The sequence below is a fragment of the Centruroides vittatus genome, unplaced genomic scaffold, assembly GCF_030686945.1.
Source record: "Centruroides vittatus isolate TY-2023 unplaced genomic scaffold, ASM3068694v2 contig_651, whole genome shotgun sequence".
Taxonomy (NCBI): domain Eukaryota; kingdom Metazoa; phylum Arthropoda; class Arachnida; order Scorpiones; family Buthidae; genus Centruroides; species Centruroides vittatus.
In genome coordinates this window covers 1,658,119-1,685,002 of record NW_027122405.1, presented here as the reverse complement: position 1 = coordinate 1,685,002, position 26,884 = coordinate 1,658,119, and the positions used below count along the sequence as shown (strand labels likewise).

General features: G+C 29.0%; 3 protein-coding genes across 5 annotated transcripts in view; 2 read left to right on the top strand and 1 right to left on the bottom strand.

Annotated features, from left to right (window-relative positions):
- The window catches only part of LOC136979910 (WD repeat-containing protein 3), a 54,282-nt gene extending 51,221 nt beyond the window's left edge, over positions 1-3,061 (top strand). Inside the window, exons 23-24 of the mRNA XM_067275948.1 lie at positions 2,698-2,791; positions 2,891-3,061. Of these exons, the coding sequence (XP_067132049.1) occupies positions 2,698-2,791; positions 2,891-3,055 (259 nt within the window). The 3' untranslated portion in view covers positions 3,056-3,061. The remainder of the gene's footprint in view (positions 1-2,697; positions 2,792-2,890) is intronic.
- Positions 3,062-5,152: 2,091 nt separating this feature from the next.
- LOC136979928 (thymidylate kinase) lies at positions 5,153-24,657 on the top strand. The gene is made up of 6 exons (XM_067275976.1): positions 5,153-5,200; positions 10,306-10,444; positions 14,415-14,523; positions 17,616-17,706; positions 19,269-19,457; positions 23,980-24,657. The coding sequence occupies exons 2-6, from the start codon at positions 10,309-10,311 to the stop codon at positions 24,100-24,102; spliced, it is 648 nt and encodes a 215-aa protein (XP_067132077.1). The 5' UTR covers positions 5,153-5,200; positions 10,306-10,308; the 3' UTR covers positions 24,103-24,657.
- The window catches only part of LOC136979921 (leucine-rich repeat-containing protein 74B-like), a 22,427-nt gene continuing 19,983 nt past the window's right edge, over positions 24,441-26,884 (bottom strand). For all 3 annotated transcript variants that reach the window (XM_067275965.1, XM_067275966.1, XM_067275967.1), the window contains one exon: positions 24,441-24,819. In XM_067275965.1, coding sequence (XP_067132066.1) covers positions 24,708-24,819 — 112 coding nt within the window. In that variant the 3' untranslated portion in view covers positions 24,441-24,707. The remainder of the gene's footprint in view (positions 24,820-26,884) is intronic.

The following is a 26,884-nucleotide window of genomic DNA, read 5'->3' as shown; positions in this document are numbered from 1 at the left end:
TTAAAATTTAACCATTTAATCATTGATAAAAGTCTGAGTTGTTACAACCAATTTTGATCATTTCATATAAACTATTAAAGTGAATTCAATTCAATTTTCAGTTCAATTGTTTTTCTTTGTGTTTTTGTTTGAATGTATTGATTACTAAGTACAAAGTAAAATAGTAAATACTATGAAATATTTAATACTATTAATGGTAAATCTCTTATGATTTGGTCTTAGTTTAGTTTTGTAAGACAAATGTTAAATGGATCCAATAAATTATTGAAATAAACAATGTACTTAATAAATAATTTATTACATTAATTAAGTGATTCTATATAATAAATTACCATATATCTCAGCAGATAAGACAATAGTTGAATCATAAAAAAGGCCCCCAAAATCTGTGGTCGTCTTATAGGACAGATACAAAAAAAGATTAGATTGAAATTTATATAAATTAAAACCATTATAAAAAAACAGACAAACCGTAATTATTTACTAGTAGAGAGTAGGGTATGTCCACAAAATAGAATAGCCCATACGACGTTTTGTGAATAGTAGTCATTACCCGAATGCGGAATCAGTGCGAATGTTTGCAACAATTACAAGGCAGTGCTGCCAGGTGCAAGAAAATAAAATTTGTTCATTTGAAAAATTACAAATAGGATATAATTCCGTATACGCTATACAGTATTATTATTCAGGTGATGATTGCTGATCTAAACTAAATTCATAGGCTGTTGATAGTTTGGGCGTCCTCTTATAGGACAGATATAAGCTAAAACTATAAAACTTCGACGAAAATTTATACCTAATCTTATCTGAAGGTCGTCTTATCTGCCGAGATATACAGTATTTATTATATAATTAGCACTTGTCAGTAATTAGACTAATAAGTAGAAATTAAGAATAATTAATAGATTGACAAAATATGTTTTATTGAAAAATATCACATACTTAATAAACTATATAATCTTAAAAATGTGTTATACAGTAAAACCCTGTTAACTTGGACCCTGCCAGCAACTTCACACAAATTTTTTTTGGAAAATTGTACCATAATTTTAAATTTCTGTTATAGAAAAATTATAATTCTTTATAGCTGAATGCAAAATCAAAACAACTTTAGCTAGATCTATCTACATAGTATAGTAGATAAATTGGCACTGCTGGATCTGTTATCAGCTTGCCTACTATGTTATATGTAACCATGAGGGCTCATTTTATGTAGTAAATTTAACAATATAATCTACTAAAGTTCATTAAAACTTCTGTGTGGAGTCAATCATAATAAATTACTGTACTGTATAGCCATGTTATTTTCCATATCGTTGGAGAAATACCCTGCTGGGAAGAGGACACCATTCATCCTTTATTAGTCTGAGTTAGCGGAGGTTTACTTATGTAATTTATTAATATAACAGAATTTTCCTATCAATGAAATTTTTTAAATATAAAAAAGTAAACTATTAGTAATTTGTTTACATATATTTATTAATAAATATTTTCCTTATAAATTGATATAAAAGATTTTTTGTAACAAGTCTCATAATTATTTCTTGTCTCTTGACTATATTCTGTTTGTTAAAACTGGTGTTTAAAAACAAAATATTTATCTGGGTCGTTTGAATCGTTCTTGTGTATTGTCAGAAGTAAAGATGAATAGCAATAGGATAAAGCAAAACTTTTGAATTGAATTCCAAAATTACACGGAAGCCCAATATAAGTTTTAATTCATTCCCACATGAAAACAGATGATTATTTGGAAATCAGAGTTCAGAGAAACTCATAAGTGTAATTGACGAAGAGCGGATTCGACTGTTAAGAATTGGCAAAAAAGTTCCCAATTGTCCAGCTTTACATGAACGAATTATGTTGTCAATTTTACAAGATTTTTTCCTTGAAGTTTAAAATGCCAGTAATTTTTGCGGGACAATGTGTGCATTTACGTGCATTTGATATTTTACATGTGTTTAAATGAAATAAAATTATAATTGTATTAATAAATCTAATTTTCTTTATTTTGATCTTTAAAGTCACACCTCGTCCTATATGCGAGATCACCTTATATGCAAGTAATATGGTATAACTTTTGACATAGACATCTTGTTAATTTTTCATAATCTTTATAATTAAAGTTACAAATAAATTTTCTGTTTTAAAAGGAAATTGAAATTTACTTTTGCTAATTAGTAAATGTGATATATTTTTCTAATAAAATCAACTAAATGTACCATATGTAGAAATAACCTAATCCTGTCAAATTTCAAAATTTTTGGTTCACTCAGTCCTGAAATATAATGCAAAATAGATACCAACACACCTGCGCATGCACAAACACAAATATACACCAAATTTTGTAAGGTTTTTATATATATATATAAGTATAATACACATATACATTTTTGGCTCATGGAGGATCAAAATGTTATGGAATGGCTTGAAAGAAGTAAAAGTTACATGGAGTTTTCTGGAATTTATTCACAGGTTTAATTTAACACTTAAATAGAGGCCCAGTTTTCCTCTAGGTGACACTCCTTTGTCAGATTACCTTTGCATTGCCTTTCCTTAACCCATCAGTCCAATCTAATAAAATTTTATGCTGTTAAAAATTTATTATATGTAAACATTATAAAAAACTATTTACAATGTTTAACAAATGTTTCTTTAAATATTCATATATTTGATTCATTTTTCTTTCATTTATTTTAGTGTTCACTGCAAGCAAATAATAAAAAATGAGAATTTATATTCTGTAATTGAGAACCTTCAGAAAGTAACAGAAGAACAGACAAAGTCTCTAAAAGTTAGTGAAGTATTCACAATGAGTATTATTATCTTAAAATAAAATATTTCTTTGAATAAAATCTGCAAAGTGGTAATAAAATTTCTTTTTTTTTTTTAGGATATTTACGGTTATAATCTACATGCTCTGAATTTCATGGCACAAGATATTATTGAATCAGAAGAGATTTCACTTTTCATCGATGCTTCCCGAAAATACAAAAAGAGGAGGAGAAGACAGAAGAAAATAGAGCGCGCTGTTGCAATTAATAAAATTACTATTTAATTTAAATATTTCTTAGTGTGTAATTCTATATAGATAATCAATCGTTCAACAAAATTATTCTTTAAGAAAAATACATTTTTACACAAGTTAAACAATATAAAAGTTGACAAATGCTCTTGCTCTTTCTCGGAACTCGAACAGGAGATTAGGAGGTCAGAAAGATCCTCCTAACCTCAGAAGGAAATACAATAATTTTCTTAACAGATGGCACCAAACACAATTGTATGAGGTTTTTTAAAAAAAATTTTACATTATTAATTATTTTTAAAAGGAAAAACTATTTTCAGGGTAGGAGTACGTTTCTAAAACAAACTGTAAATGCTAATAACGAGTAAACTTTTCATTAAATTTATCCCATTTGAGAAACGACCCAATCTCTATCCCGTAGACCTTTAACTACCAAAATTTAAAAGCGCCAACGTAGAAATAACTGGAGAAGTTTGAAAATTTTTGGTTCATCCGGTCCTGAGATATAATGCAAAATAGAAGCCAACACAAGTTTATAAAGTTTTTTTTTTAAATACATTTTGGGTTCATGGAGTGTCAATAAGTCGAGAAATACGAAAAAAAAACGAGAGGTCAGAATTTTTAGATCAAATATTTTCTCAAAGTATAATTACTTAACTATCCGAAATTCAAAATAGGCCTATAATTTATTTATTTCTTGAAATCACATTTTTTGTTTATTCAAAGAAAAATTTATTTGGTGCAAAAACATAGATACCTGCTGAGGATGAGATGACTTCGGATATCTACTCATAAGATAAACAGTCTTTTTAGGGAACAATAGAAAATTTTATCCAAGAAAAAAGAGGAAAAATTGTAAATAAATGAAATATAATCCATTGATGGTTATAGTAAGGCACCAACGTGTCGTGGTAGAAAAGGAATAAGTGAAAACAAGCAACTATGATCGATTTCGTTTTCTACAATATCGGGGTCATGAGAAGAATGTTCTCGTAAACAACTTTGAAGTGTAATGAAGCATTTATCACAAGTCCTCTAATTTTTAATGAATCTCCGCAATCACCATTGATTTCTAAGTTTGCTCCAGCATATACTGTTATACATAGACGAGGAAAAAAGAGATCCAAAGTTGAATTTCTTCATTATCTAAACTTCAGACGTTTGATGAACCGTAATTACGGAACGAAGAGTACTTCACATTTTGTGAACTGAATGAAGAGAAACTTCTCAAGATATTCTCTTTTGAAAACTCCAAAGACAGTAAACTTGTTCACTCAGATTCTGATAAATTTTTCTCATGGGTTTCTCCACCCAAATGTATATACGGTATTTCTTATTAAATTTGGCAAACGAAGATTTTCGACCAATTTATTCTTCTTAGTTGGATCAATGTGCCACAAACTACGATACCGAGTATATTAATAACCAATATATAATCCGACTGTTTTCGGTAGACTGCAATTCCGATATAATCGTGGTATCCATTCTGTCATACGATTTAGTAGACGAGGACTCGTCGATTCTTTTTGAGTGTCGATATTTGATATAAATATTTTAGATAATTGTCGCTATCGGGGTCACTTTCGGAAATTTGTCAAATCCTAGTACAGTAGATCCTGTTTTGAATGGAACGGAACGATGCGCCAATAGATCCAGGTGTCTTCTTTGAATGGGTGAAGCCACGGAGTACCATGGCCCATTTGTCACAATTCGCGAAAAAAATTAAAATAAGAGCTCAAAACATTGTCATCGAAAGTTTTCTTTGAGAACAATTTTAATAACAAAATTTCTTTACTATTATTTGTTTATTATTGAATGTTTTTATTGTAAACTTGAGATGATTTAAATTTTTGTTTACCCATAATGGGGCGAAAAAAACAGACTCTGTTAGCGCCCACAGGGCGGAAAGATATATCCTGTATGTATATGTATATATATATATATATCACCATAAATTTTTCATACAAGCTATCGTAAGGAAAAATCTATATATTAATAAAAAGCCATTGTTTAAATTAAATAATTTAAAATAAATTTTAATACAAATGTAATTTAAAAATTATTTTACTTATTAAATTAACAACAAAAGTAACGAAACATTTTCTCGTTAGGTGGCTTTACGAAATACGCGGGAAATCGAACTGTTGTTTTTTCTCTCATATTGTATTGATATAAGAGGTAAGTAAGGAAAAATTTTAGAATTTACGATAAATATTATTCATTTGTAACTCAAAGTGATCACGTTTTAAAGTTTTGGTAATAATTGTGGACTTTACACGACAAAAAAATTCAAAACAATGACTCTTCACGAGATATTTGCCTCCAAAGCTAGCATAATATCAGTTCAGGCATTGATCTCTTGTACGAGTGACTTGCGAGGATTACCGAATTGTGACTCACTTCCGTTTTGTCTGGTGATAGTGGCAAGAGTAGTGTTTATTCTATGAAAGTTGTCCGTCCACGTGGTGTAGTTATAACAGCTTAATTAAAAAACAACAACAACAAAAAATGGTCGTTTCTTGGTAGGCAGTTAATTGTACGAATAGACGGAGTAAAGATCACCCAGAAATTCATTTCCACAGGTAAATAAGGTAATTACACAGTTTAAAGGAATATGAGTTTTTTTTAATTGTTATTTTTTTAAAAGAAGGTGTATTTAATAGACATTCAGAAAATGCATAACATTTTTCCGGGCAATTTGTATATAAAGTGCTACAAACAAAAAATCATAAGACTACTTACCAATTCTGCACTGTCCAGCCACCATTGCTTAAGGTTGTTTTTATTGTGGAGCGGCACATTGTACGGCAGACGCATATGAAGACTGTCATGTGACTGTCAAATTCTACTACGTGCACAGTCATGGCGGCACTTCTGGTCATGATTGTTCGTGCTCCTGACAGACGCTTCCTGGAGGGGAGCAGCTGGCAGGTCGTTGAGTGTATAATGTCACTAGTTATTGATACATGTGTTCAAGAACTAGTGACGTTATACACTTGGTGGCCTGCCAGCTGCTCCCCTTTGGGAGGAGTCTGTTGGGAGCACAAACAGTTGCGACCACCGCCATGACGGGTGTACATAGGTAAAATTTTACCAATTTATGTTTATTGTTGTTATTAACTCATTTAATATGACCAGTAACATAATAATAATTCTAATTACAAAATACACACTATAGTATATTATGATATATCACGTGACTGGAGGCACTGAGAAATGTCACGTGACACTCTTCGTATGCATCTGCCGTACAATGTGCCGCTCCAAAAACAACCTTAAGCAATGGCGGCTGGAATGGTGCAGAGTCGGTAAGTAGTCCTATGATTTTTTGTTTATATCACTTTATATACGAATTGCCTGGAAAAATGTTATGCATTTTCTGAATATCTATTAAATATACCTTTTTTTAAAAAATAACAATTAAAAAAAAAACTCATATTCCCTTAAACTGTATATTTACCTTAAATAATTAGCAATATTTAATCATTTATGCATTGCAAATGAGAAATCTAAATTATAAACAATAAAGACGTTATTTTACAATTATACACGTGATACTAAAAGCTGCAAATGAAAACTTGTAAGAAATCCATAAGAAATACCATATTTACTCACATGTAAGACGACCTCGCATATAGGACGAAGTGTGACTTTAAAGATCAAAATAAAGAAAATTGGATTTATTAATACTGTTCTTATTTTATTTCGTTTAATCACAAGTAAAATATCAAATGAACGTAAATGCACGCGTTGTCCCGCAAAAATTACTGGCATTTTAAACTTTAAGGAAAAATCTTGTAAAATTGATAACATAATTTGTTAATGTAAAGCTGGACAATCAGGAACTTTTTTGTGAATTCTTAAAGGTTGAATCCACTCTTCGTCAATTACACTTATGGGTTACTCCGAATTCTGATTCGGAAACCAGAATTCGGAGTAACTCATTCCGAATCTGTTTTCACATGGAAATGGATTAAAACTTCAATCATGCTCCTGTGTGATATTAGAATTTCAATCTGGAATTCAATTCAATAAACAGGAATAGAAAAGACAAAGCTTTTTCTATTCCTGTTTATTGAAATTGAATTTCTGTTTTTTTATTCCTGTTTATCTTTACTCCTGACAATATACAAGAATGATTCAAACGACCCAGATAAAATACTTATGTTTCTAAATAGCATCCAGTAAAAAATGTGAATACACAGTTTACAAAAATTATTTGCAAAAATGCAAAGAATCTTGCTCATGTGTATAGGAGGACCTAGGAATTTGAAGCTGTGATAAATGATAAAAACCTTGTCTTATGTGTGAGTAAATATGGTATATTATGACATTATTACACAGATTTCCATTTAGTAGAAAGGAAATTCTTACAAAATGGGTAGTTGCTGTGAGATGTGAAAACTGGAAGCCTACGAAGAATAGGGAAGTACGGTGAACATTTTACTGTAGATTGTTATGAATATAAATTACATGAGGGAAGAAATGTTTTGAAATGTGATGCCATTCTGTCTGTTTTTAATTATTCCAAACATTTTATTAAACGGTCGAGAAAGAGAAGCCCACTTTGTGACATTTTAACTTCTTTACCGGAAAAAGTAAGTTTTTAAATTTGATACTGTCAATAATTTAATGTATATTGCACTATTCCTTAATAGATTTTGAAATTATTTATTAAACCTTATGCTCATAATTAATTTATTAATTATACTAGTACACAACTTTTTATGTTTTTCTTTTGATTATCAAAAAAAAAAAAAAAACATGTTTTCTAATTTATATGCACTTAATTCATTGAGGAAAAAGCTTGTAAACTAATGCTATTGTCTAATTATAGTATATTTATACAATATTTCTTTAATATATCTGTGTAGTTTAAAGAAACAAATAGAACTTTATAAATTATATGAGTTACAGGAAAGGGAAAGATTAAAATTTGCTAATAAATTATCAGGAGTACATATTAACAAAATGAGTGTTTGTTTAGCAGTTTAAACCAGTGATTAGCAATCTTTTCTGGATGTAGACTTCAAGTGACCTTCATAAGCTTCTGGTAGGCAGTATGCATCTTTTCAGGAGTTGCAGGCATTTAGCCTGCTAAGTACCAACATAAGGCCTTTTTATATTTAAATATTAAAAAAAAATGACTATTGATAAACTTCAGATTATCTGTTGTAACACTGCCAATAAATGCAGCAGACTTATCTTGTCAATGTTACTAGGTAGACAAATAGTCACAAAGTGGGCTTTACATTTAGAAACTTAATAGTCAGTGTATAATTGATCTCAATCATTCTGGCTGTACTTCAACAGTCTGATGATTGGGTGATAAGAGAGGTCACATGACTTGCCTTATGGTAACCCCATTTCATTTGTGTTGTAAATGATTCACATTCAATGTGTACACAAATGCTGTAATCAGTTTAGAAATCTTGTGTCCAAATGATCAGAACAACATATATCTATTCAACTTTACATGCATAATGAGATTAAATTTCATTTTAATTATTTGAATAAAAATAAAACTTTAATAATAAGCAACTGAATTGGAATAAAAATATAGCATTTATTATGTAATATATTAAAATGATTAATATAGCATAATTAAAAGTAATAATTAATATAATTCCATTGTTAACTCATGTTTTTGGTTATTTGATATAAAAATAATATGAAAAGTGTCATTGTATTATCTATACAGGGTGGGCCAGCGAAAACGAAACGGCAGAGTGTTCGTGTTCGTCCAAGCAAAGCGCTCGGACAGGTCGATTTTACTCTCGAGGGGACATCTTTTGCAATAAAGTTTTTGCGATTCTGAATACAACAGACAACAAAAAATTTTAAAAACTCATTTATTTTGTATTAACTAAACAAACATTTATTTCGAAAAAAATGTTTGTTTAGTTAATATTCAGAATCGCAAAAACTTTATTGCAAAAGATGTCCTCTCGAGAGTAAAATCGACCTGTCCGAGCGCTTTGCTTGGACGAACACAAACACTCTGCCGTTTCGTTTTCGCTGGCCCACCCTGTACATATATAATTGAAACGAGTTGATGATAATAATAATAATCATCATCATCAGCGCAGAGCCCAAACGGTTAGGAGTTGAAAGTTGAAATTTGGTACACAGTTGGTGTACATCACGAGAACGCACACTAAGAAGGGATTTTTCGAAATTCCTCCCCACAGAGGAGAGGAACAGGATTAAGTCTTAACACTTCTGCCAACAATGGAAGTGTTAAGAGAAAGCGATGTGCAAGACACAGATACAGTTTTTTTTGTTTTTGTGGGAAATCGAAATATTTTTAGACCCACCTAAAATTCTGTAATTAGTCTGGAAACAGGGGAACCCAATTTTTGCATTCTGTGAAAAGGTTGACTATAACGTAATAATCTTAATCTTCGCTATTGTTACTTTTGCCCGAGCAACACCAGGCCTATCTGCTAGTTTTATTAATAATTTGTTTTATGAAATATGATTTATGTATTAAGTGAATACGAAAAATATTTGAGAATATTTTTCTTAATTGTAGCATGTGTATCATTATTTCCAGTGCCCTTTCTGTGTAGTTTAGTTATTATTAATATATTGTAGATATTTATAAAATTAATGTATGACCAAAGATTTATTTTTATTATAGAAATTATTTTTCAGCTTATATGTGTTCACATTCATATGGTATTTAAAGATTTGTTTTTTATTTTTTCCTTATGTTCTCTAACATAATAAGCATTCAAAAATAATACATTTACACATGCATCTGTTTGTAACAATGTTAAAAATTTCATAGCTAAATCAAATATGATATATAAAGTTTTAGTAAATAATTGCACAGAAATAAATTTCAGTTGTGATATACCAAGAATTTGTATAATTTGTGAAAAAGTCTGAGCAATTAGAATTCATAAATTTTGTTAAATTCAACGTATTTTGAATAGTAAGAAATGAAATTAATGTTGTTTTTTAAAATTACATGTAATGTTCTTTATTTAACATTAAACTTCTTCCTAATTCTGATAATTGTATGTTGGATTACTATAAGAGAAATATTCAGTTTTTATAGCTTTATTATAATTCTTTATTTGACTTTAGTGTTTTATATTAATAATGTATATCAGTACTTATCACATATATGTGATAAGTACTGATAATTACAGAATATAAAACAATTTTATTTGTCAATAATAAATTAAACATTTTGATTTCTGTAAATACAATTCATTCTCAATATATATGTATTTTAATATGCATTTTTAAAAAATGTATTTATATGAAACTAGACAATGAATAATATCATATCAAGAGGAGCCTTTATAGTTTTAGAAGGGTGTGATCGAGTAGGAAAATCAACCCTAACACGATTTTTGGTTGAAAATCTCAGAAACAATGGAATGAAAGTAGAATCACTTCATTTTCCAAGTAAGTTTTACAAACATTTTATTATGATTATTATGATACATAAGAAACTTATTTATCAATTTTTTATTTTCAAAAATTAAAATATTAATATAAATTGAATTTTCATAAATAAGTACCAAGCATCTTATTAATAATAATAATTTTTAATAGAAACTAATAACAGGTGCTTGGTAATTGTTTAGCATTGAATTTTTATACTTGTTCATATGTATATTTACTAAAAACACAAATAAGAATGCATGCTTATTCATGGCTTAGTAAACTTTTTACATAATAAGTACTATAGAAAATGTTTTGTATTATTGATGAAAAGCAGACTGATAATTGCTTTAATTTTACAAATACATTTTGGAATAATGGAATACATCAAGTTCTTGTTTTATATGTTCTTGTTTAGTGATGTCAATAAACGATATATTGAATCCAAAATTGATAAATGTTTTTGATGTCAGTATTCTATATTTCACTATTCCATATTTTATATTTTTGTATGTTGATATACTGGAAATTGATATCAATCAGTATTTGATACTTGCTCTGCTATTTTGGTATCTGAATATTGGTATTCAGTATTTTGTATTTGATACTGATACATCAAAGAAATTTCATGTGAGGCCAGAACCTCACCCCCTGACGGGAAACTGGCTGTCGAATTAAAGCCAATAAATTGGTGACTTATTTTGTAAACAGGACTTGGGTGGTAAAGGAACAAGGTGTAAGACGATTTAATTGTCGCCTTCCCAGACCAAATTGACAAATCCCCGATTGTAGATTGTGGAAGGTAGGAGAGAGATCAACTGCTGGGGAGAGTTTGATGGTCATTTTACACAGAGTTCAAAGCGGGAATTTGCGGACCCTCTTTCGGAAGGGGAGACGGTTGAGACTGATTGGACCCAGCTGTGTCTTCTCCAAGTCAGAAAAACACATTAGACCGAAATTTACGGGACTGTCACTCTGGGAAGGGTGCAACCCAACTTTGAAGGGGAATGACCTGGACAAGGGTGTTTGGTGACCCCATGGCCTGAATTGCATCTCTGGCAACAGACCAAGGACCAATAGAGTTACAGGGGACCACTGTTCAGACCAACCAAAAAGTGGGATTTCAGGTAAAATGATATAAAAGCCCAAAATCCCAAGGACACAGGGCAGTTGTGGGAAGTTGAGATCAAGAATGCCAATCCCAGAGACCTGGACCAGGTGTATATGAAAGGACCCTCATCTCTGAACCCTAGAACAGAAGGGACAGGAGACCTGACTTCTCCGTGACAACCCTCCATCCCTCCAACTTCCAAGACTACACTGGAGATGAACTTTTCATCAAACATATTGTCTTCGACCCTCCAGAGTTGGTTCTAGGGCCTCTTCATGTAAGCATGATTTTCTATACAAATAAACGTGTTAAGCTTCAGTCTCTGTGTGAGTCTTTTTTTGCATCCAGCAACTGCTACCCCCATACATCTAAGAGACTTCTCACGTCATCCTGACAGATCGTGGGAAAAACGAGGGTCAATAGACCTTTCACTTAAGCTGAGACTGTAGGCAAGTGGCATTTGGGCCTAAAACCTTACACTCATTAAGCCCAACATCAAAATATTGGTTTAAAGTTAGCTGTTTAATAGCTGAAAAATTGATTCAGAAGGGTAAGCCACTAGTAGATGGTGAATTAATAAAAGAATGTATTGTAATTGCTTTTAATGAATATTGTCCCATGAACTTATTCGATGAAATGAGTCTTTCACATCAGACAATTGGTTGAAGAATTGTATACATAGTCAACTGTATTGTGAGTACATTGCAGACCCAATTATCTAAATACGTTTGTTACAGTTTAGCATTTGACAAAAGTACTGATCAAAGTGACTCTGTACAATTGATTATTTTCATCAAAGGAATGGATGTCAAATTTAATATAATTGAAGAAATGTTGAACTTATGCCATATGAAGGATACAACTGGCAGGGACATACTTGAGCACTTTAATTTAGCCATTGAAAAGTTAAATATTGATAGAAATAAAATTTATTCAATTACAACTGATGGTGCTCCTGCATTAATTGGTAAAAATAATGGATTTATTACTTTATTCAAACAATTGATTGATCATGGTTTTGTGTGACTAATGTTTTTTTTTTTTTGCTGTCAATAATACAGTAGTTTTTTTGTAATTTAAATTAAAGTAGTAATACAGTAGTTTTTTTGTAAAGTTTAAATTAAAATTTTTATCTGAGTAGATATTTTTAATAAAGATAAAATATGGAAAACATTTTTTTATTTTTCAATATAATATGCTTCATTTTTCTTCTGAGAACTCAAGGGCACTACCAATACATTTGCATATCTTGGGTGGTTTGCAGACCACAGGTTGAGAAACACTGCATTATCTGAATTATCTTGGGTACCTGGGTAAAAAAAAAGAGAGAATATTTGAGTTTAAAAATTTATACAGTTTATTCGAATTGTCAAACACAAGATCATGTTATTAACTCAATCACTTGGCTTTTGACTCTACCTTTATTTAGTTGAAACGGTAACTAATTTTACACATTTCGGGCTTTTGCCCCTCATCAGTCAACTGAAAACAAGAATAGGATATACAACATTAAAATTACTTTTACAAATAAATTGCGTAAATAATTTAAAATACATATATATATTTTACACGTACCAGTTTTTTGTGCCCCCCCCCCCCCCCCGATATGGCACTTGTACACACTTAAGTCTGTACATCACAAACTTGAAGAATAAGGTGATTATAGAACCATTATAAAATTTTTTTATAATGGTTCTATAATCACCTTATTCTTATTCTTATTCTTATTGTACCTTATTCTTAAAACGGTAAAACAATGTATCAAAATACACAAAGTAGAACAAAAACTTACAGTTGGTTGTATTCTATTTTCTTATTGGAGACAATAAATGTGTATTTTCTAGGCCTGTTCAGTTCACTATAAAGTTCTTTCGGGTAAATTTCTTCTCAACTGTTTGGTATAATTGGACATTGCGGAATGAAGTGATATTTCTTATTGTTCGTTATACTCAACATTTGCATAATCATGTAGAGTGGTTTTGAGATGAATCAAAGCCCTCTGGTGGTATTTTGATAGAAAAATTAAACTATAATATATTTAACCAGTTTTTATTTATATTTATACTTAGATTTTTGTTTATGCAATTTTTTGAGTTTATTATTGCTAAGCTTTCTTTGAATTTTCTATTATACGTGTCTTTTTCTTTAAATAGAATTTTTACGTTGTTTTTGTCATTGTTGCAATTATTTATAAGGCAGTGATCATGAAAAACTGATTGCATTCGATGGTATTTCATATCTGCTATGTGTTCTTTAATATGTATTTTTAATTTTCGTTTTGTTTCACTGATATAGGTATTTTGAGTTTCATGATTTTTCTTCATTTCTTTTACTTGTTATTCGAGATTTTAGTTTTTTGTATGTTGGTGCTAATTTTATATTTATTTTCTTCATTTCGTTACTTATTTCTTCGTATAATCCTTTTACGTATGGAAAACTTTTATATTTTATATCAGGGTTTTTTACTTTACTGATCTGTTTTTTGTTGGATATTATTTCTTCTATTTCTTTTTCCAATGTATTTATAAGTCGACTTGGGTATCCTTCTAGAATGAATTTCTTCCTTAAGTTATTTAAATGCTTTTGTATATTTATAGAGTTGCTGGTTCTATTTTTAATTTTTCTGTACTCCATATTGAAGACATTTTGTTTAATATATAACGGTATTTGAGAATTATAGTTAATAGTTTTAGCAATAGTGCAACAAGGTGGAGTCAAAAGCCAAGTGATTGAGTTAATAACACGATCTTGTGTTTAACAATTTGAATAAGCAATCTAGCACAACATGGTTTCTCTACGACTGAATTTACACAGTATTCAACACTGTTTTAAATTATTTTTATTTAGTAACTGTATATATAAATCTATATATTTTTTCAGATCGTAAAACAAAAACAGGAATTCTAATAGATAAATATCTGAAATGTGAAGAAGAACTAGATGATCATGCAATTCATTTGTTATTTTCTGCAAATCGTTGGGAATCAGTGTAAGTTACAAATTAAAATGGTAATTTGAAAGAAATTTTTATATTAGAATTAATTTAAATTTTTTAAAAATAGTAAATACAGTAGTGAACCGAAAATCGGAATCAATTGGGGACTGGGGTTGTTCAGATTAGGGATTTGTTCCGATTACGGTTTATGTACGAAAAAATATATTAACCTGTCCGATGTTCAAATTTTTCTCCGTTGCGTGTCGCTTCGTGTTGAATTTTCGTCAATTTTAAGCCTAACAAAAATTTTTATAATAATAATCGAGGCTATCGTATCGTTAAAAATTATTTCTGCATTTTGTACAAACAAAATAAATATATTAAAGAATATAAAAACATGAAAATTATACTTTAGAAGTAAATCTAGTATCAAAAACGTTCGATTCAGCACGACACAGTCCGACTGAAAATCGTGCCGATTACCGGTGATTCTGATTACCGGGGTTCCGATTTACGAGTCTCTACTGTATAATTTTATTCTAAGTTATATATCTTAAGTTATTCTATGTGACATTTTTTCTTTGGCAAATTTTATTCTAAACAGTAATTTCATCTTTTATTAGATTTGAACATTCTGCATTTGCATTATTAAAATTTTCTTACCTTAAGGAATAATTATAATGAGTGATTAGTATGGAACATATAAGTGACTTGAATGAAGAGCAGAATGATGTAATTATATTTTTTAAACAGAAAGTAAATTGATGACAGACATTTCCAGACATAATTGTCTTTTGATGTTTAGTTAATTGAATTTAGGCAAAGATGTAAAAAATCCTTCAAAAAGGATATTGTTTTCATTTGTGACTGTAATGCTGTAGCATTTGTTATAAAAATTGATTTAGTTTAATTTAAAGAAATTTGTTTAATTTTCTTTTTATTAAAGTTTTATTGCTTTTCGTATTTTTTTATTTTAATGAATTAAAATACTTCCTATTTTGTTGGTTATTTTTAATTGATTTAAATACAGTCGAGTTTCCATATTCACAGGATCTGTATTTACAGATGTGTGTGTTTGCAGTGGCAATTGTGAAATTTATCTTACTAAAAATTTTATTGCTGGTTACTGCATTTACTTCGAATGGCCATAGCAGTGGTTCTCAAACTTTTTGAAGTTGGGGAACACTAAACTATCGCTGCATTTTCCACAGAACACTTACAATACATCAGCTTTAAAGCAGGGTGGCAAACCTTTTTGAAATCAAGAACACATGGTCTAGTAGATGACAACATTGGCATTTGCTAATTACATTCCCATACAAAAATTATGTTACATTGTATTGATTTTTCTTTTGCGACAATTTTTAATTATATGTTTGTTTTTCGCGGAACACTTGAAGTGGCTTCATGGAGCATGGATTGAGAACCACTGAACCATAAGGTATGTTCATCTTCACTGTCATAAGTGAGTGTCATCTGATAGGATGGCTTGCGATGCTTTGTTTGCTTCCTAGGGTATGCTTTGTTTTTAACTATATAATAAAATTTTGATACTGTATTTTCAGAAACATGGGTCTTAAAATATTACTTATTTTTATAAAATGCAATTAAAATCTTTTAAACATTTTTCTGTTAATAGCAAATGGTTGTGCAAGTGTTAGATATACATAGAAAACATCAAAAGCTATTTAGATGAAAGTACAGATTTTTACACAAGTGTTGATGTACTGTACAGAGGCCCGTACTGATCTAACTATATATTAGATCTGAAATGTGACCTGATAGTGACCTGATTGTATATTAATGACAAAATAACTGAATCTTATACTTTTTCCATATTTTGGTACTCTACTGCAGGGATGGGCAACCCACGGCCCACAGTAATATTTTTTGCGGCCCGGGTCACATAAAATATGAATAAATATATCAATTTCTCAGCTTAAAGAAGTATGCAGAAAAAATTCAAATGTTATTTTCTACAACTTATGTATGTGAATATTTTTTCTGCAATGAATTTAGTAAAAATTAAAACAAGAAACCAGCTAACAGACACACCAAAACTAATTTAAAACTAGCAGTGACTAATATTTAATCAGATATTTCTGATATATTATGTTTACATCAGTTTCAGAAGCTAAATTAAGCATACCCATGCTAATTTATAATTATATATGAATAAATAATTGTAATTTACTGACTTTTTTCTTCTTTTTTTGTGTGTCAGTTCAAAAGTTTTGAAATGCGGCTCTTACATAGAAAAAGGTTCCCATCCCTGCTCAACTGTGTGCTTTTTCTACACTCATGTCCACAATTAAAGCAACACACAGAAACAATTCATCCAAATGCTTTCTTTGAGGCATGCCTGATAAGTTACTGATGTATCAGAAATACTTCTTCACTTTTATCAGAAAAGATTTCACTTGTATATATAGTGCATTACATATTGTTTCACAAGTGCACTGATATAATTCACCACCATATATCTATAAAATGGTTCTCATTGAATTTCTGTAAATAAACTTTATCAGATTTAGATTTTGTATATGTAATTTAAATTTTTAAATATTCCTTTTCATTTATAAATTGGCACAACTGTGCTTCATTCCTCTGGTACTCCTACTGGAATATATATATTCTTCCTCAGTTCCTCCTATAGAACAATTCTCACTTTTTCCAGAGCTCTGAATATCTAGTTTACAGACTTTCCATTCTCCATCTTGCTTATTGCTCTCTCTGAACTGTTTGTCTGAGAATTTTCCATTAAATCAAATAACCAAGAGGTTATTTTGATTTACTACACTTTGTTTAATATACTGTCCTTCCTATATTTCATTTTATTTTTTATATTAAGAAACACTTCAAAATATTGTTTTTGTCTTTTTTGAATATTGTTCATTTTTTTAATCAAACGTTCCATTTCCTCAATCTGCCTTGCTGTGCTTTGATATTTTGCCAATCTAGAAATCATCAAAAAGTTATATTAATATTATGCTTGCAAAATCTCCAAAGTAGATATACTAGTTCTGGGATATAACAATGCTAGATTCCAGAACTAGACAGAGCTGTGAGAATAAGTATGATTAGCACTTACTGTGTTAATGAATATTAATAAGATCTCAAAAATTTTTTAAATCTTTATTTTATAGATCTGAAATGTGTAATTTAATAAATACAGGCACAACATTAATTGTTGATAGATACGCTTATTCAGGAGTGGCTTATTCTGCTTCAAAAAAGGTTAGAAATTTATTAAATATTTTATCTATAAATTTTTTATTATTATTATTTTTTTATTATTATTATTTTTTTAAATAAATTTTGTAAATTTAAAAATAGTATTTATATTTTATCAATCAACTTAATTTTCGTTTTTCAGTTATATTATTTATTTTTAATTAGGCCTATTGTTTGGGGGTAATTTCTTTCTTATCGGGGTATTACAATTGTAAATTTACAGAATGAAAGAATAAATGTTAAAGGAAAAGAAAATTAAAAACCAGATGTGAGGAGCAATATGCTAAAAACTAAATTATTTTTATATGATAAGCATATTGTAAAATAACAGATAATTCATACCAAATACCATTATATGATATAAATTTAATGTCATTTTTGAAGAATATTAAAACATTTTTCTGTTTCTCTGTTGATTAAATATGAATAAGAAGTTGAATTTCCAAAAGTTTCATTTCCATATAATTTTTTTATATATTTGATAAAGTCTTGTTTAATAAATACACTTTTAACCTGGTTAACTCAATTTGAGTTAACCAGGTTAAAAGTTTAATTCAAAGTCCAAATTTTTTCCCTGACCAAATTGGTCAGGAAAAAAATTTGGACTTTGAATTAAAAAGTTTTGAGTCATGAAGGTTTGGCTAAAAATTAAGATTTTGTGCATTGGCTTATTGGTCTTATTATGCAGAATTGTTGTGTCAATGTAAACCTCTCAGTGTTGTATAGAAACTTGAAAAACACTTAACCGAATGGGTAAATAAGCTACTGAGAAATGCTTTCCTGAATGGTTGAGCTGTTTACTCCTAAGTGTTTAGTAAGGATTTTTTAAATTGTGTGATATTATATGCCAAAAATTGATCTGTTTTTTTTTTAATCACAAAAAAGTAATTCTTTACAATTGTTATATTTTTAAAATTTTCCTGCAAAGGTTAAAATTTATATATAGAATTGGACTATAGTAATTTTTTTTAAATTAATTTATCAAAACTTTATTTATTTATTATGTCAGCTAGTTGGCGAAATCAGTAATGAAATAAAACAAAAAACTGTTTAAAAAAAAAAGCAGATTTAAATGAGAATTACAGTATCTAAGTCACATGCCACCCTTGCCCACTGTCACATGACAATGTTTATTTTTAGTCATATGTCTATTGAAAGTTTCTGATTTGTTTATTTGATAGATGAATATTAATTATTATATTTAAATTAAAATTCTGGAGAGTTTACAAACACTGTATCAAAACCCCATTTGAGTTAAACCATTTGAGGAGTTTGATTTAACATGTAAATTCCAATGCTGGGCAGTTGGGGAAAGAAAATGACTCTGAGTTTTCCCAGTTCAAGTTAACCCGTTACACTGTAACTTTAAAAAATTATTTTGTTGTTAGATTTGCCACATTCTTAATTTGTATAATTTGAATCTTATTATAAATTTTGATTTATTAGATCTTATGTTAATAATAATTTAACAAATTCTGTTATTTATTTATTTACATTTTTATTCTTACATTACATTAGATAATATTAATGAACACAAACAATTAAAAAAATGTTTGAATTTTTAGGGATTAGATGTAAATTGGTGTAAACAGCCTGAAATTGGTCTCCCTTCTCCTGATCTTGTAATATTCTTAGATATACTTCCACATAAAGTTTTCAAGAGATGTGAGTTTGGTAAAGAACGTTATGAAAAATTAGAACTTCAGATAAAAGCAAGAGAAAATTTCCTTTCATTAAAAGAAGATAACTGGAAGGTATATTTACATTCATTAGATTGTGTAATTATTATTATTTCTTTTTAGGAATGATTATAGAAAACAATTAACTGCTACAAGCATAAAATTTTTTGAAATGTGTGATCTTGCTAATCTGAACTAATTATTATATGAGATGGTTAGATTAACAGGATTATATGCAGATGGATCATTTTAATCAATCCAGTGGAATAACTCAAAAAATATGCATCCTACAGAAAATCATTAGAACATAAATGTTAGACTTCAAAAGGGGGCTATAAGTTGGGACTAAGGGTTTCATTATAGATGCTGCTAAAATCAGTGGAAATAGGATAAACTTCATTTTCTTAAATGGAAACTCCCATTTTTTATTGCATATTCTGTTTACAATTGAAATAAAAAATGAACTTTACCCCCATTTTTTACTGATTTTAGTGCCATCTATGATGAAAGCAATAGTCCCATCTTGTAGTCTCCTTAAAGTTTAACATTTATCTTTCAATGATCTTTTGTAGGATGCATAGTTTTTGAGTTATTCCATTGGATTGATTAAAATGGTCCACCCAGTATAAAGAAAAGAAGCCAAAATAACTACAGATAAAAATAGAAATGTTAGGTCAAGGACTGAAAACACTGAGTTAAAAAATCAACCATAATGCATTCTGACTTCTCAGATCCATCCACAATGCAAATTTTGTGTCATGGCACTTTCAAAAATGTGCACAGTTCATTTTTGTGTATTCAATAAGACCAAAAAGCAAATTTTATGTCAAGATTCTTTTAATAATCAATCAAAATGCTATCTGGCAATGTCAAAAGGGCCACATGTTGTGGGGACTTATTAATGCAGTTGTGATGCAATGTGATAAAAATATCTGTGCAAAAATAAGTAATATATTTCTTTATTATTTTCAATAAAATCAAATTCTAATCTACATTGAGAATTATACCAGGAATAAACAGTTAGTGACATTAATCTCATGTCTAAGCCTTAAATTTCTAAGACAAACCTCTATTTATCATTATTTCTTATTAATAATTAATATAAAAACTTGTGAGTTGTCTCTTTGTGGGTGTGTCATTATTAAAAACAAATTTGCAATTTTATTGACAAAGTGACTTACAAATAAATTTCTTATTTGACTTAAATATATAATATTTTTTTGGATATCTAGGATTTTATTTATTATATTTAGGTATCAAGGATTTATAAACAAAACGATTAACAGCAAATTTACTTCTTGACTATGAATTATAAAAGAAAATAGTTAGTTTATTGTACTATAGTTCTATTAATCCTATAACATTGTGTGATAGGAATTTTCATCGATGAGTATTTTTTTATTAATAAACATTTTTCAGAATTAGTTCTTTGGTGGAAATTATACATAAGTTATGTTTTAAAAATATCTGTGCAAATATAAGTAACAAATTTTTGCACAAATATTTTTACTACATTGAGTTGTGGCTGCATTAATAAGTATCCACAATGTCTTGTAATGTTTTCAAATTGCCAGATTGCATTTTGATTGATTATTTAAAGAATATTGACACAAATTTTGCTTTGTGGTCTTATTAAATATGTCAAAATACATTTAAGTGCATTTTTGAAAGTGTCACAACACAAAATTTTCATTGTGGCTGGATCTGAGAAATCAGAACACATTGTGGTTGATTTTCTTTAACAATGAGCATTTTCAGTCTCTGAGCCTAACAGATGTATTTTAAAAGTTACACACCTTGAAGGAGGCATGGAATCAAATGAAAGTTTATTAGTGCAAACATAATGACAATGGTAATAAGCAATTACAGTATAATATTGAAGCAAAGGGACAATTTTCAGTGGAACAATGGGAGCTTTAATATCTTATAAGACCTCCTTTTGTCTGGATTATACTGAATTACGATCAGACATGGAGACATACAGGCATATATCTATTCTATAATTATAGATGTTCCAACTGCTACTCCAAACACTTCATACTTATAGATGAATGAAGCTGGTATTCCATCAGGTTCCACAAATGTGTGATGTATGACAAATCCGGAGACTAGGCAGATTAAGGAAGTGTAACAATATGACTGAGACATTCTTGGGAAACTCTGTGTGTGCAGCTGAGCATTATCTTGCTGGAAAATGGCTATTTACAGCCCTGAAAGGCAACTTGTGGGGGTGCAGGATTTCCTGAACATGTCACAGTGTCATCAATGTCCTTTGCATCACTACTAAAGGATTGAATGTTAAACTAGATGGCTCTCCAGACCAGCATGCCAGCTGTGGGGCAATGTCATTCAATAGTAAAGACAGAAGACAGGATTGAAATATTTACTGATAGTGAATGCTTCAATCCATGAACTAAAACAGTGTTCATTTATTCCCAAACAGAATTGCAATTTGCCATTAAAAACAATACATTAGAAATCCATAATAGACCATTCTTCTCTGTCATGGACCACTGTAAACTAAGTCAACAATGTTGGTATGCAGGATTCAGAGCAGTGTTTGTGCATGCAAATGTTATAGTGTGATGATTCGTGACGAGGTGTAACGGTTTCCGCGAACAGACCAACACAAAATAATAATCGAAACACGTTACTTTTAACAAAGGTACGATTTTATTCTCGCCAGAAAGAACAGAAGCAGGTTCTTTATGGATCCCAACTTTACAAAGAAAGGCTCCTTTTTTTTACAGTCTAAAAAGCGCACTCGAAACGGAACCCGACAAAATTATACGCGTGCAGATCTTAAAACTAAACTTATCCTACTTATAACTAAAGGGAGGAACAATATATACATGTAGATAAAAATAGTCGAAGATTGAAATACTTGGTGGGATACCACTCTTGAGTCCTGTTTGATTATTTTATAGGCTTCCCGTGTTCTTGGTGAATCTCTCACTCCCCTGTCGTATCCTTTCCTTTTTTTCTGCTGCTCACTTATCCGCCTTGGTCGAGAGCTTCCTTTTCACACCTTCACTCTCCACAGTCCAGTCGAAAAAGTGATTCACTTTTCATTCCTCGAGACCCACGGCGCCGTCCCTTCTATTGTTCTATACGTTGTCTCTTTCTTAGAAACGATAATCCCACCCAAAGGGTAAAAAGGAGTGGTGGGGAAAGTAAAGGAGGATAGATAATACAAAAGAAACAAAGGAATTGCTAACACTAACTTATATTACATATTAAAAACATATAAAATACGCAAATAACATGGCCGACAGCCACAATAGAAAGAGACAAGGTTTTGTAGCAAGGCTTCCATGTGTCTCTGGATAGTGAGATGTCATTGCAGCTGTTTGTGCTTGTCTCCTCCTAGTGTTCTCTCTGAAGTGTCTGAAGCCTGTTTGCTATGTTTGTGTTCCCTGATGTATCCACTGACCCAACACCTCATTACAGTCAGATCAGAACAGCTTAAATGGCTGGCATTTTGGTAAATGACTATCTTGCTTCTCTCACTCTGATGTTACAACCTTTCTGAAACTCTCAGCTGTCTGTAAATGTCTTTGACTGCATGATATAGGCATACCTAGCATTCAAAAATCTCCAAATAAATACATACATTGAAAATTCTGAAGATTGTGAGCCTCTGCAAGCCTTTTTATAAGATACTGAGGTAGCAATTTTAAGTATTCTGGTGGCATTAACTAGCATCAATTGGACCATAACTGTAATAATTTACATGCTTGTCTGAGGCAACTGTATGTCAACTTTTTCAATAATCAGTTTTATGTGGGTGTGTAACTTTTTGTTAATGAGTGTATGCGCCAAATATATTACATATTAAAGTGTGAAGTATATGTTAATTTTAAAAATTCATTTGCTTTTTTTAACAAGCAAATAAATATTTGTAAGTACTGTTAATTAACTAAAATTAACATGTCTGCATCAGAAATTTTATTTTGCTGGATGGATTTATCTTTCTGTTCAAAGGCAAAGTTTAAAAATTGTTCAAATATTCTTAAAAATGATTGTTGTTTGTTGTTCAAAATTTATATATATAAAACTTTAAACTCCATTTAAAAAAGATTATAAACATAATTAATTATCTAATATTGTAATTTCTGTTATCTAATAATAATCTAATATTCTAATAATTATCTGAGATCTTTGAGAAAGAATATATTATAAGCTTAATCAATATTATTTACAGGATGAAATTGTATAAAATTTAAAAGTGGATTTAAAACATTTGATTTGATTAATTTATAACACATGATGATGATCCATAGTTACAGTGGATTATAATTTTATATAGTATTTATATTACAGTGCACAAATTTTAATTAAAGCAATTGCAATATTACTGTAAAATATAGAAAATAGAGAATAAGAAATTTTTTAAATGCATATGAAAAATTGTTTTTATATACAGTAAAACCTGTTCAAAATGGAACCTTAATAAAACAGAAACCTGCCGAACTGAAAAAAAATATTCTGTACTGTGCAAGTCCAGTTTACACAGGTTTTACTGTATTTTTTAGAAATTAATTATTTCATTAAATATCATACTGTTAAGTTCCTAACAATGAAATAATCATTTCAGATTGTAGATGCTGATATTCCACTTTCAGAACTTCAAAATATTGTTAAAGAATGTGTTGAAGAAGTTTTAAGGAAAAATTTAGGTCATTTAAAAAAGCTGTGGATGGATCCTGTAAATAAATAAATAAAAAATTTGAACATATCTGTTTATATTTAAAATGTTAAATTGTTCAATGAATTTTAATCTGGTTTTAATTCAATGTAATATACCAGGTAAATATATAATATTTGAAAAAATGAATTATGATTTTTCAATGTGAAAATTAAGAAAGATTTACAAAAGTTAATGATTAATATATTTTGAATTTTAAGTTTTTGTACATTATTTCTATGGCAATTTGACTGTTTAATAATTACTGCATATAATTCAAAATTGATAAAAATTTACAAATATAGTTTAAATTTTAAGATAATTGTTATTATGTAAATGTATTTTTTAATAATAAAAATATTGTATGCAACTACATAAAAACTTAATTTAAAATCAAAGGTGATTGTAATTGAAAAAACTATTTTTGTAATTAAGTGAGGACTTGCTGGAGTTGAATTTAAATAAATTTTTACTAATATTAAATAACAAAATCATCCTTTCAAAATAATTTTTAACATTTCATTAAAATTACGAATAATTTTTTAATTTTGTGTCGATTAATTAATGAAAATAAAAATCATTATAAAAGAACAAATCTTAAAAATCAAAATATTTATTTTATGTAAAATTGTTAGTATTTATGCTTTTCTTTTTCTACTTTTTGGAGGTTTTTGAACTTGCATTTTCTTTTTCAATTCTTCTTTAACTTCTATATCACCTTCTGCTTCATCAAGCTGTGATAACAATTCTCTAAAAAATTCAAAATATTATATTTGGATTTAATATTAATAGAAATATTATAAATATTATAAAGAATATATTATATTAGAAATATAAAGTATTTATAAATTTTTAATAATTCAATTTCTTATAAGTAATTACAAGTATAGAAAGAAAATGTTTTAATAAAATTTAATCAATTTTTTGTAATTATAACACTGTTTTTTCCTTTTACTAAGGAAAATTCAATTATGTATTTAAAAAATGATTGAGAACAATCCTTTAGTATTAAAATACTTTTAAATGTCACACATGAAAACTTTAATGTGGAAGTTTGAAAGAAATTTGAAAGTTAAATATAGTAGAATCTACTTTTTGTAATCACTTTGAAACTTTTTCTGCTGGTTATAATGTGATGACAACCAATTGATAGCACTAAGTGTGGTAACACTTAGTGCTATCAATTAATGCTAGTAAATAAGATTACGATCAAATTTCCATTAATTATATTGACTCTGACATTAAAAGGGCAGATTAAAACAGTTAAAAATTGTGTAACTTGTAAATAATAATAAATTTTTGTTTTTAGGACATGTTAATTTTGATTAAACAATTGATAATGATATCTACAATATTCCAATAAGTGAATTATACTGTATTATGATATAAAATGTAACCAAATATACATCCGTTTGAAATTATTTTGAAAAGATTTTAGAAGGAATAAATTAAAAAATAGAATTTATATTAATAATAATAATATTAGCACAACTTTAAGTTATATGATTAAAACAAACTTATTTGCTGTATTAATCTAGATTATGTCAACTATTTACACTGATCTTTATATTGCTTTCCACTTAAATTATCGTCATTAATTGTCTGAAACGTTACTTTGATGATATTAAAAATTTTTTAATGTAAACAAACATTCAGCAGAATAGTTAACTTAGATTTTTCAAATAGATTACAATGAAGTTTGTAAGATGTATATTCTGATCAATGAAGTTTTATCGATGTATGTAACATATATGAAATGGTTATGAAATGTAATATTATATTTTTTACATAATTATACATAACACTTTTACAATGTTTTCTTATGAAGATATATACATTATTAAGAAATGCCTTTACAATACTTTCTCTACAAATATCAAATACAGGTATACCTCGAGTTATGTTGTTCTCGATTATATGTCGTTTGTCAAAAAAGTATATGGAAAAATAAAAATCAAGCTTAAGTCATTTTATTCGACTTTACATCTGTCCACCACAAATACTGAAGTCGTAATATCACTAGAAAAGCATTAAAAGCACATAAAGTCATATTAAAATTTGTACATTTACAGTAAATGTTAATATAATCATCATAAATCCTAGAGAACGAAACATGAAAACATGTGTTTCTGTGTTGTCATCTTATTTAGCAGTCTAGGTGCTCATTATTGGCGTTTTCCACCGTAGTTTCGACTTACGTTGTACTTACTTCGTATTTACGTTGACTTCCATCGTATTTACTTGCCTCTCCTGGAACCAATTACCAACTTAAGGTGAGGTATACCTGTATTTAAATAGTTCTGTATCTTATTAAAATTTTGTACTAAGCCATCATTAACTAATTATACCATATGTTGTTACTAGTGATGTAACGAATAGTATATTCGGCCTCAGCCAAATACCGAATATTTGGCCAGGAGCGTGACCGAATACCGAATATTCGGCCAAACTATTCGGCTTGATTAACGCACATATAAAAATTATCGCGCAAACCTCATTATGCAAGGATCGCGCACCCTGCTCTCTATTGGCCCGATGTCACCGATTTTTTCTTCCAGTAGGTCTAAATTATTTAAATGTATTAATTAAATTATAATTATTAAAGTTAATATGAGATTGAACCTAACGTCTACCTCTAGTGCCAAATTGGTTTATAATTTATGTAATAGCTGTAAATAGCCCGATATGATTCGGCAGTTGTTGGTATTTAGATGTAAGTTATAACTTATAAGTTATTTTATTTGCAATCGATCTTTTTAACTTTTTAATTAAGCAGTAAAATTTTATTTTTACTACATATTTGTAGACTGAATAG

Excerpts from the sequence above, each read along its gene's own strand:
- LOC136979928 (XM_067275976.1), top strand. The coding sequence starts at position 10,309 with ATGAATAATATCATATCAAGAGGAGCCTTTATAGTTTTAGAAGGGTGT. Across the intron at positions 14,524-17,615 it reads GCAAATCGTTGGGAATCAGT|ATCTGAAATGTGTAATTTAA; the intron begins GTAAGTTACAAA and ends TTTATTTTATAG. Across the intron at positions 17,707-19,268 it reads CTTATTCTGCTTCAAAAAAG|GGATTAGATGTAAATTGGTG; the intron begins GTTAGAAATTTA and ends TTGAATTTTTAG.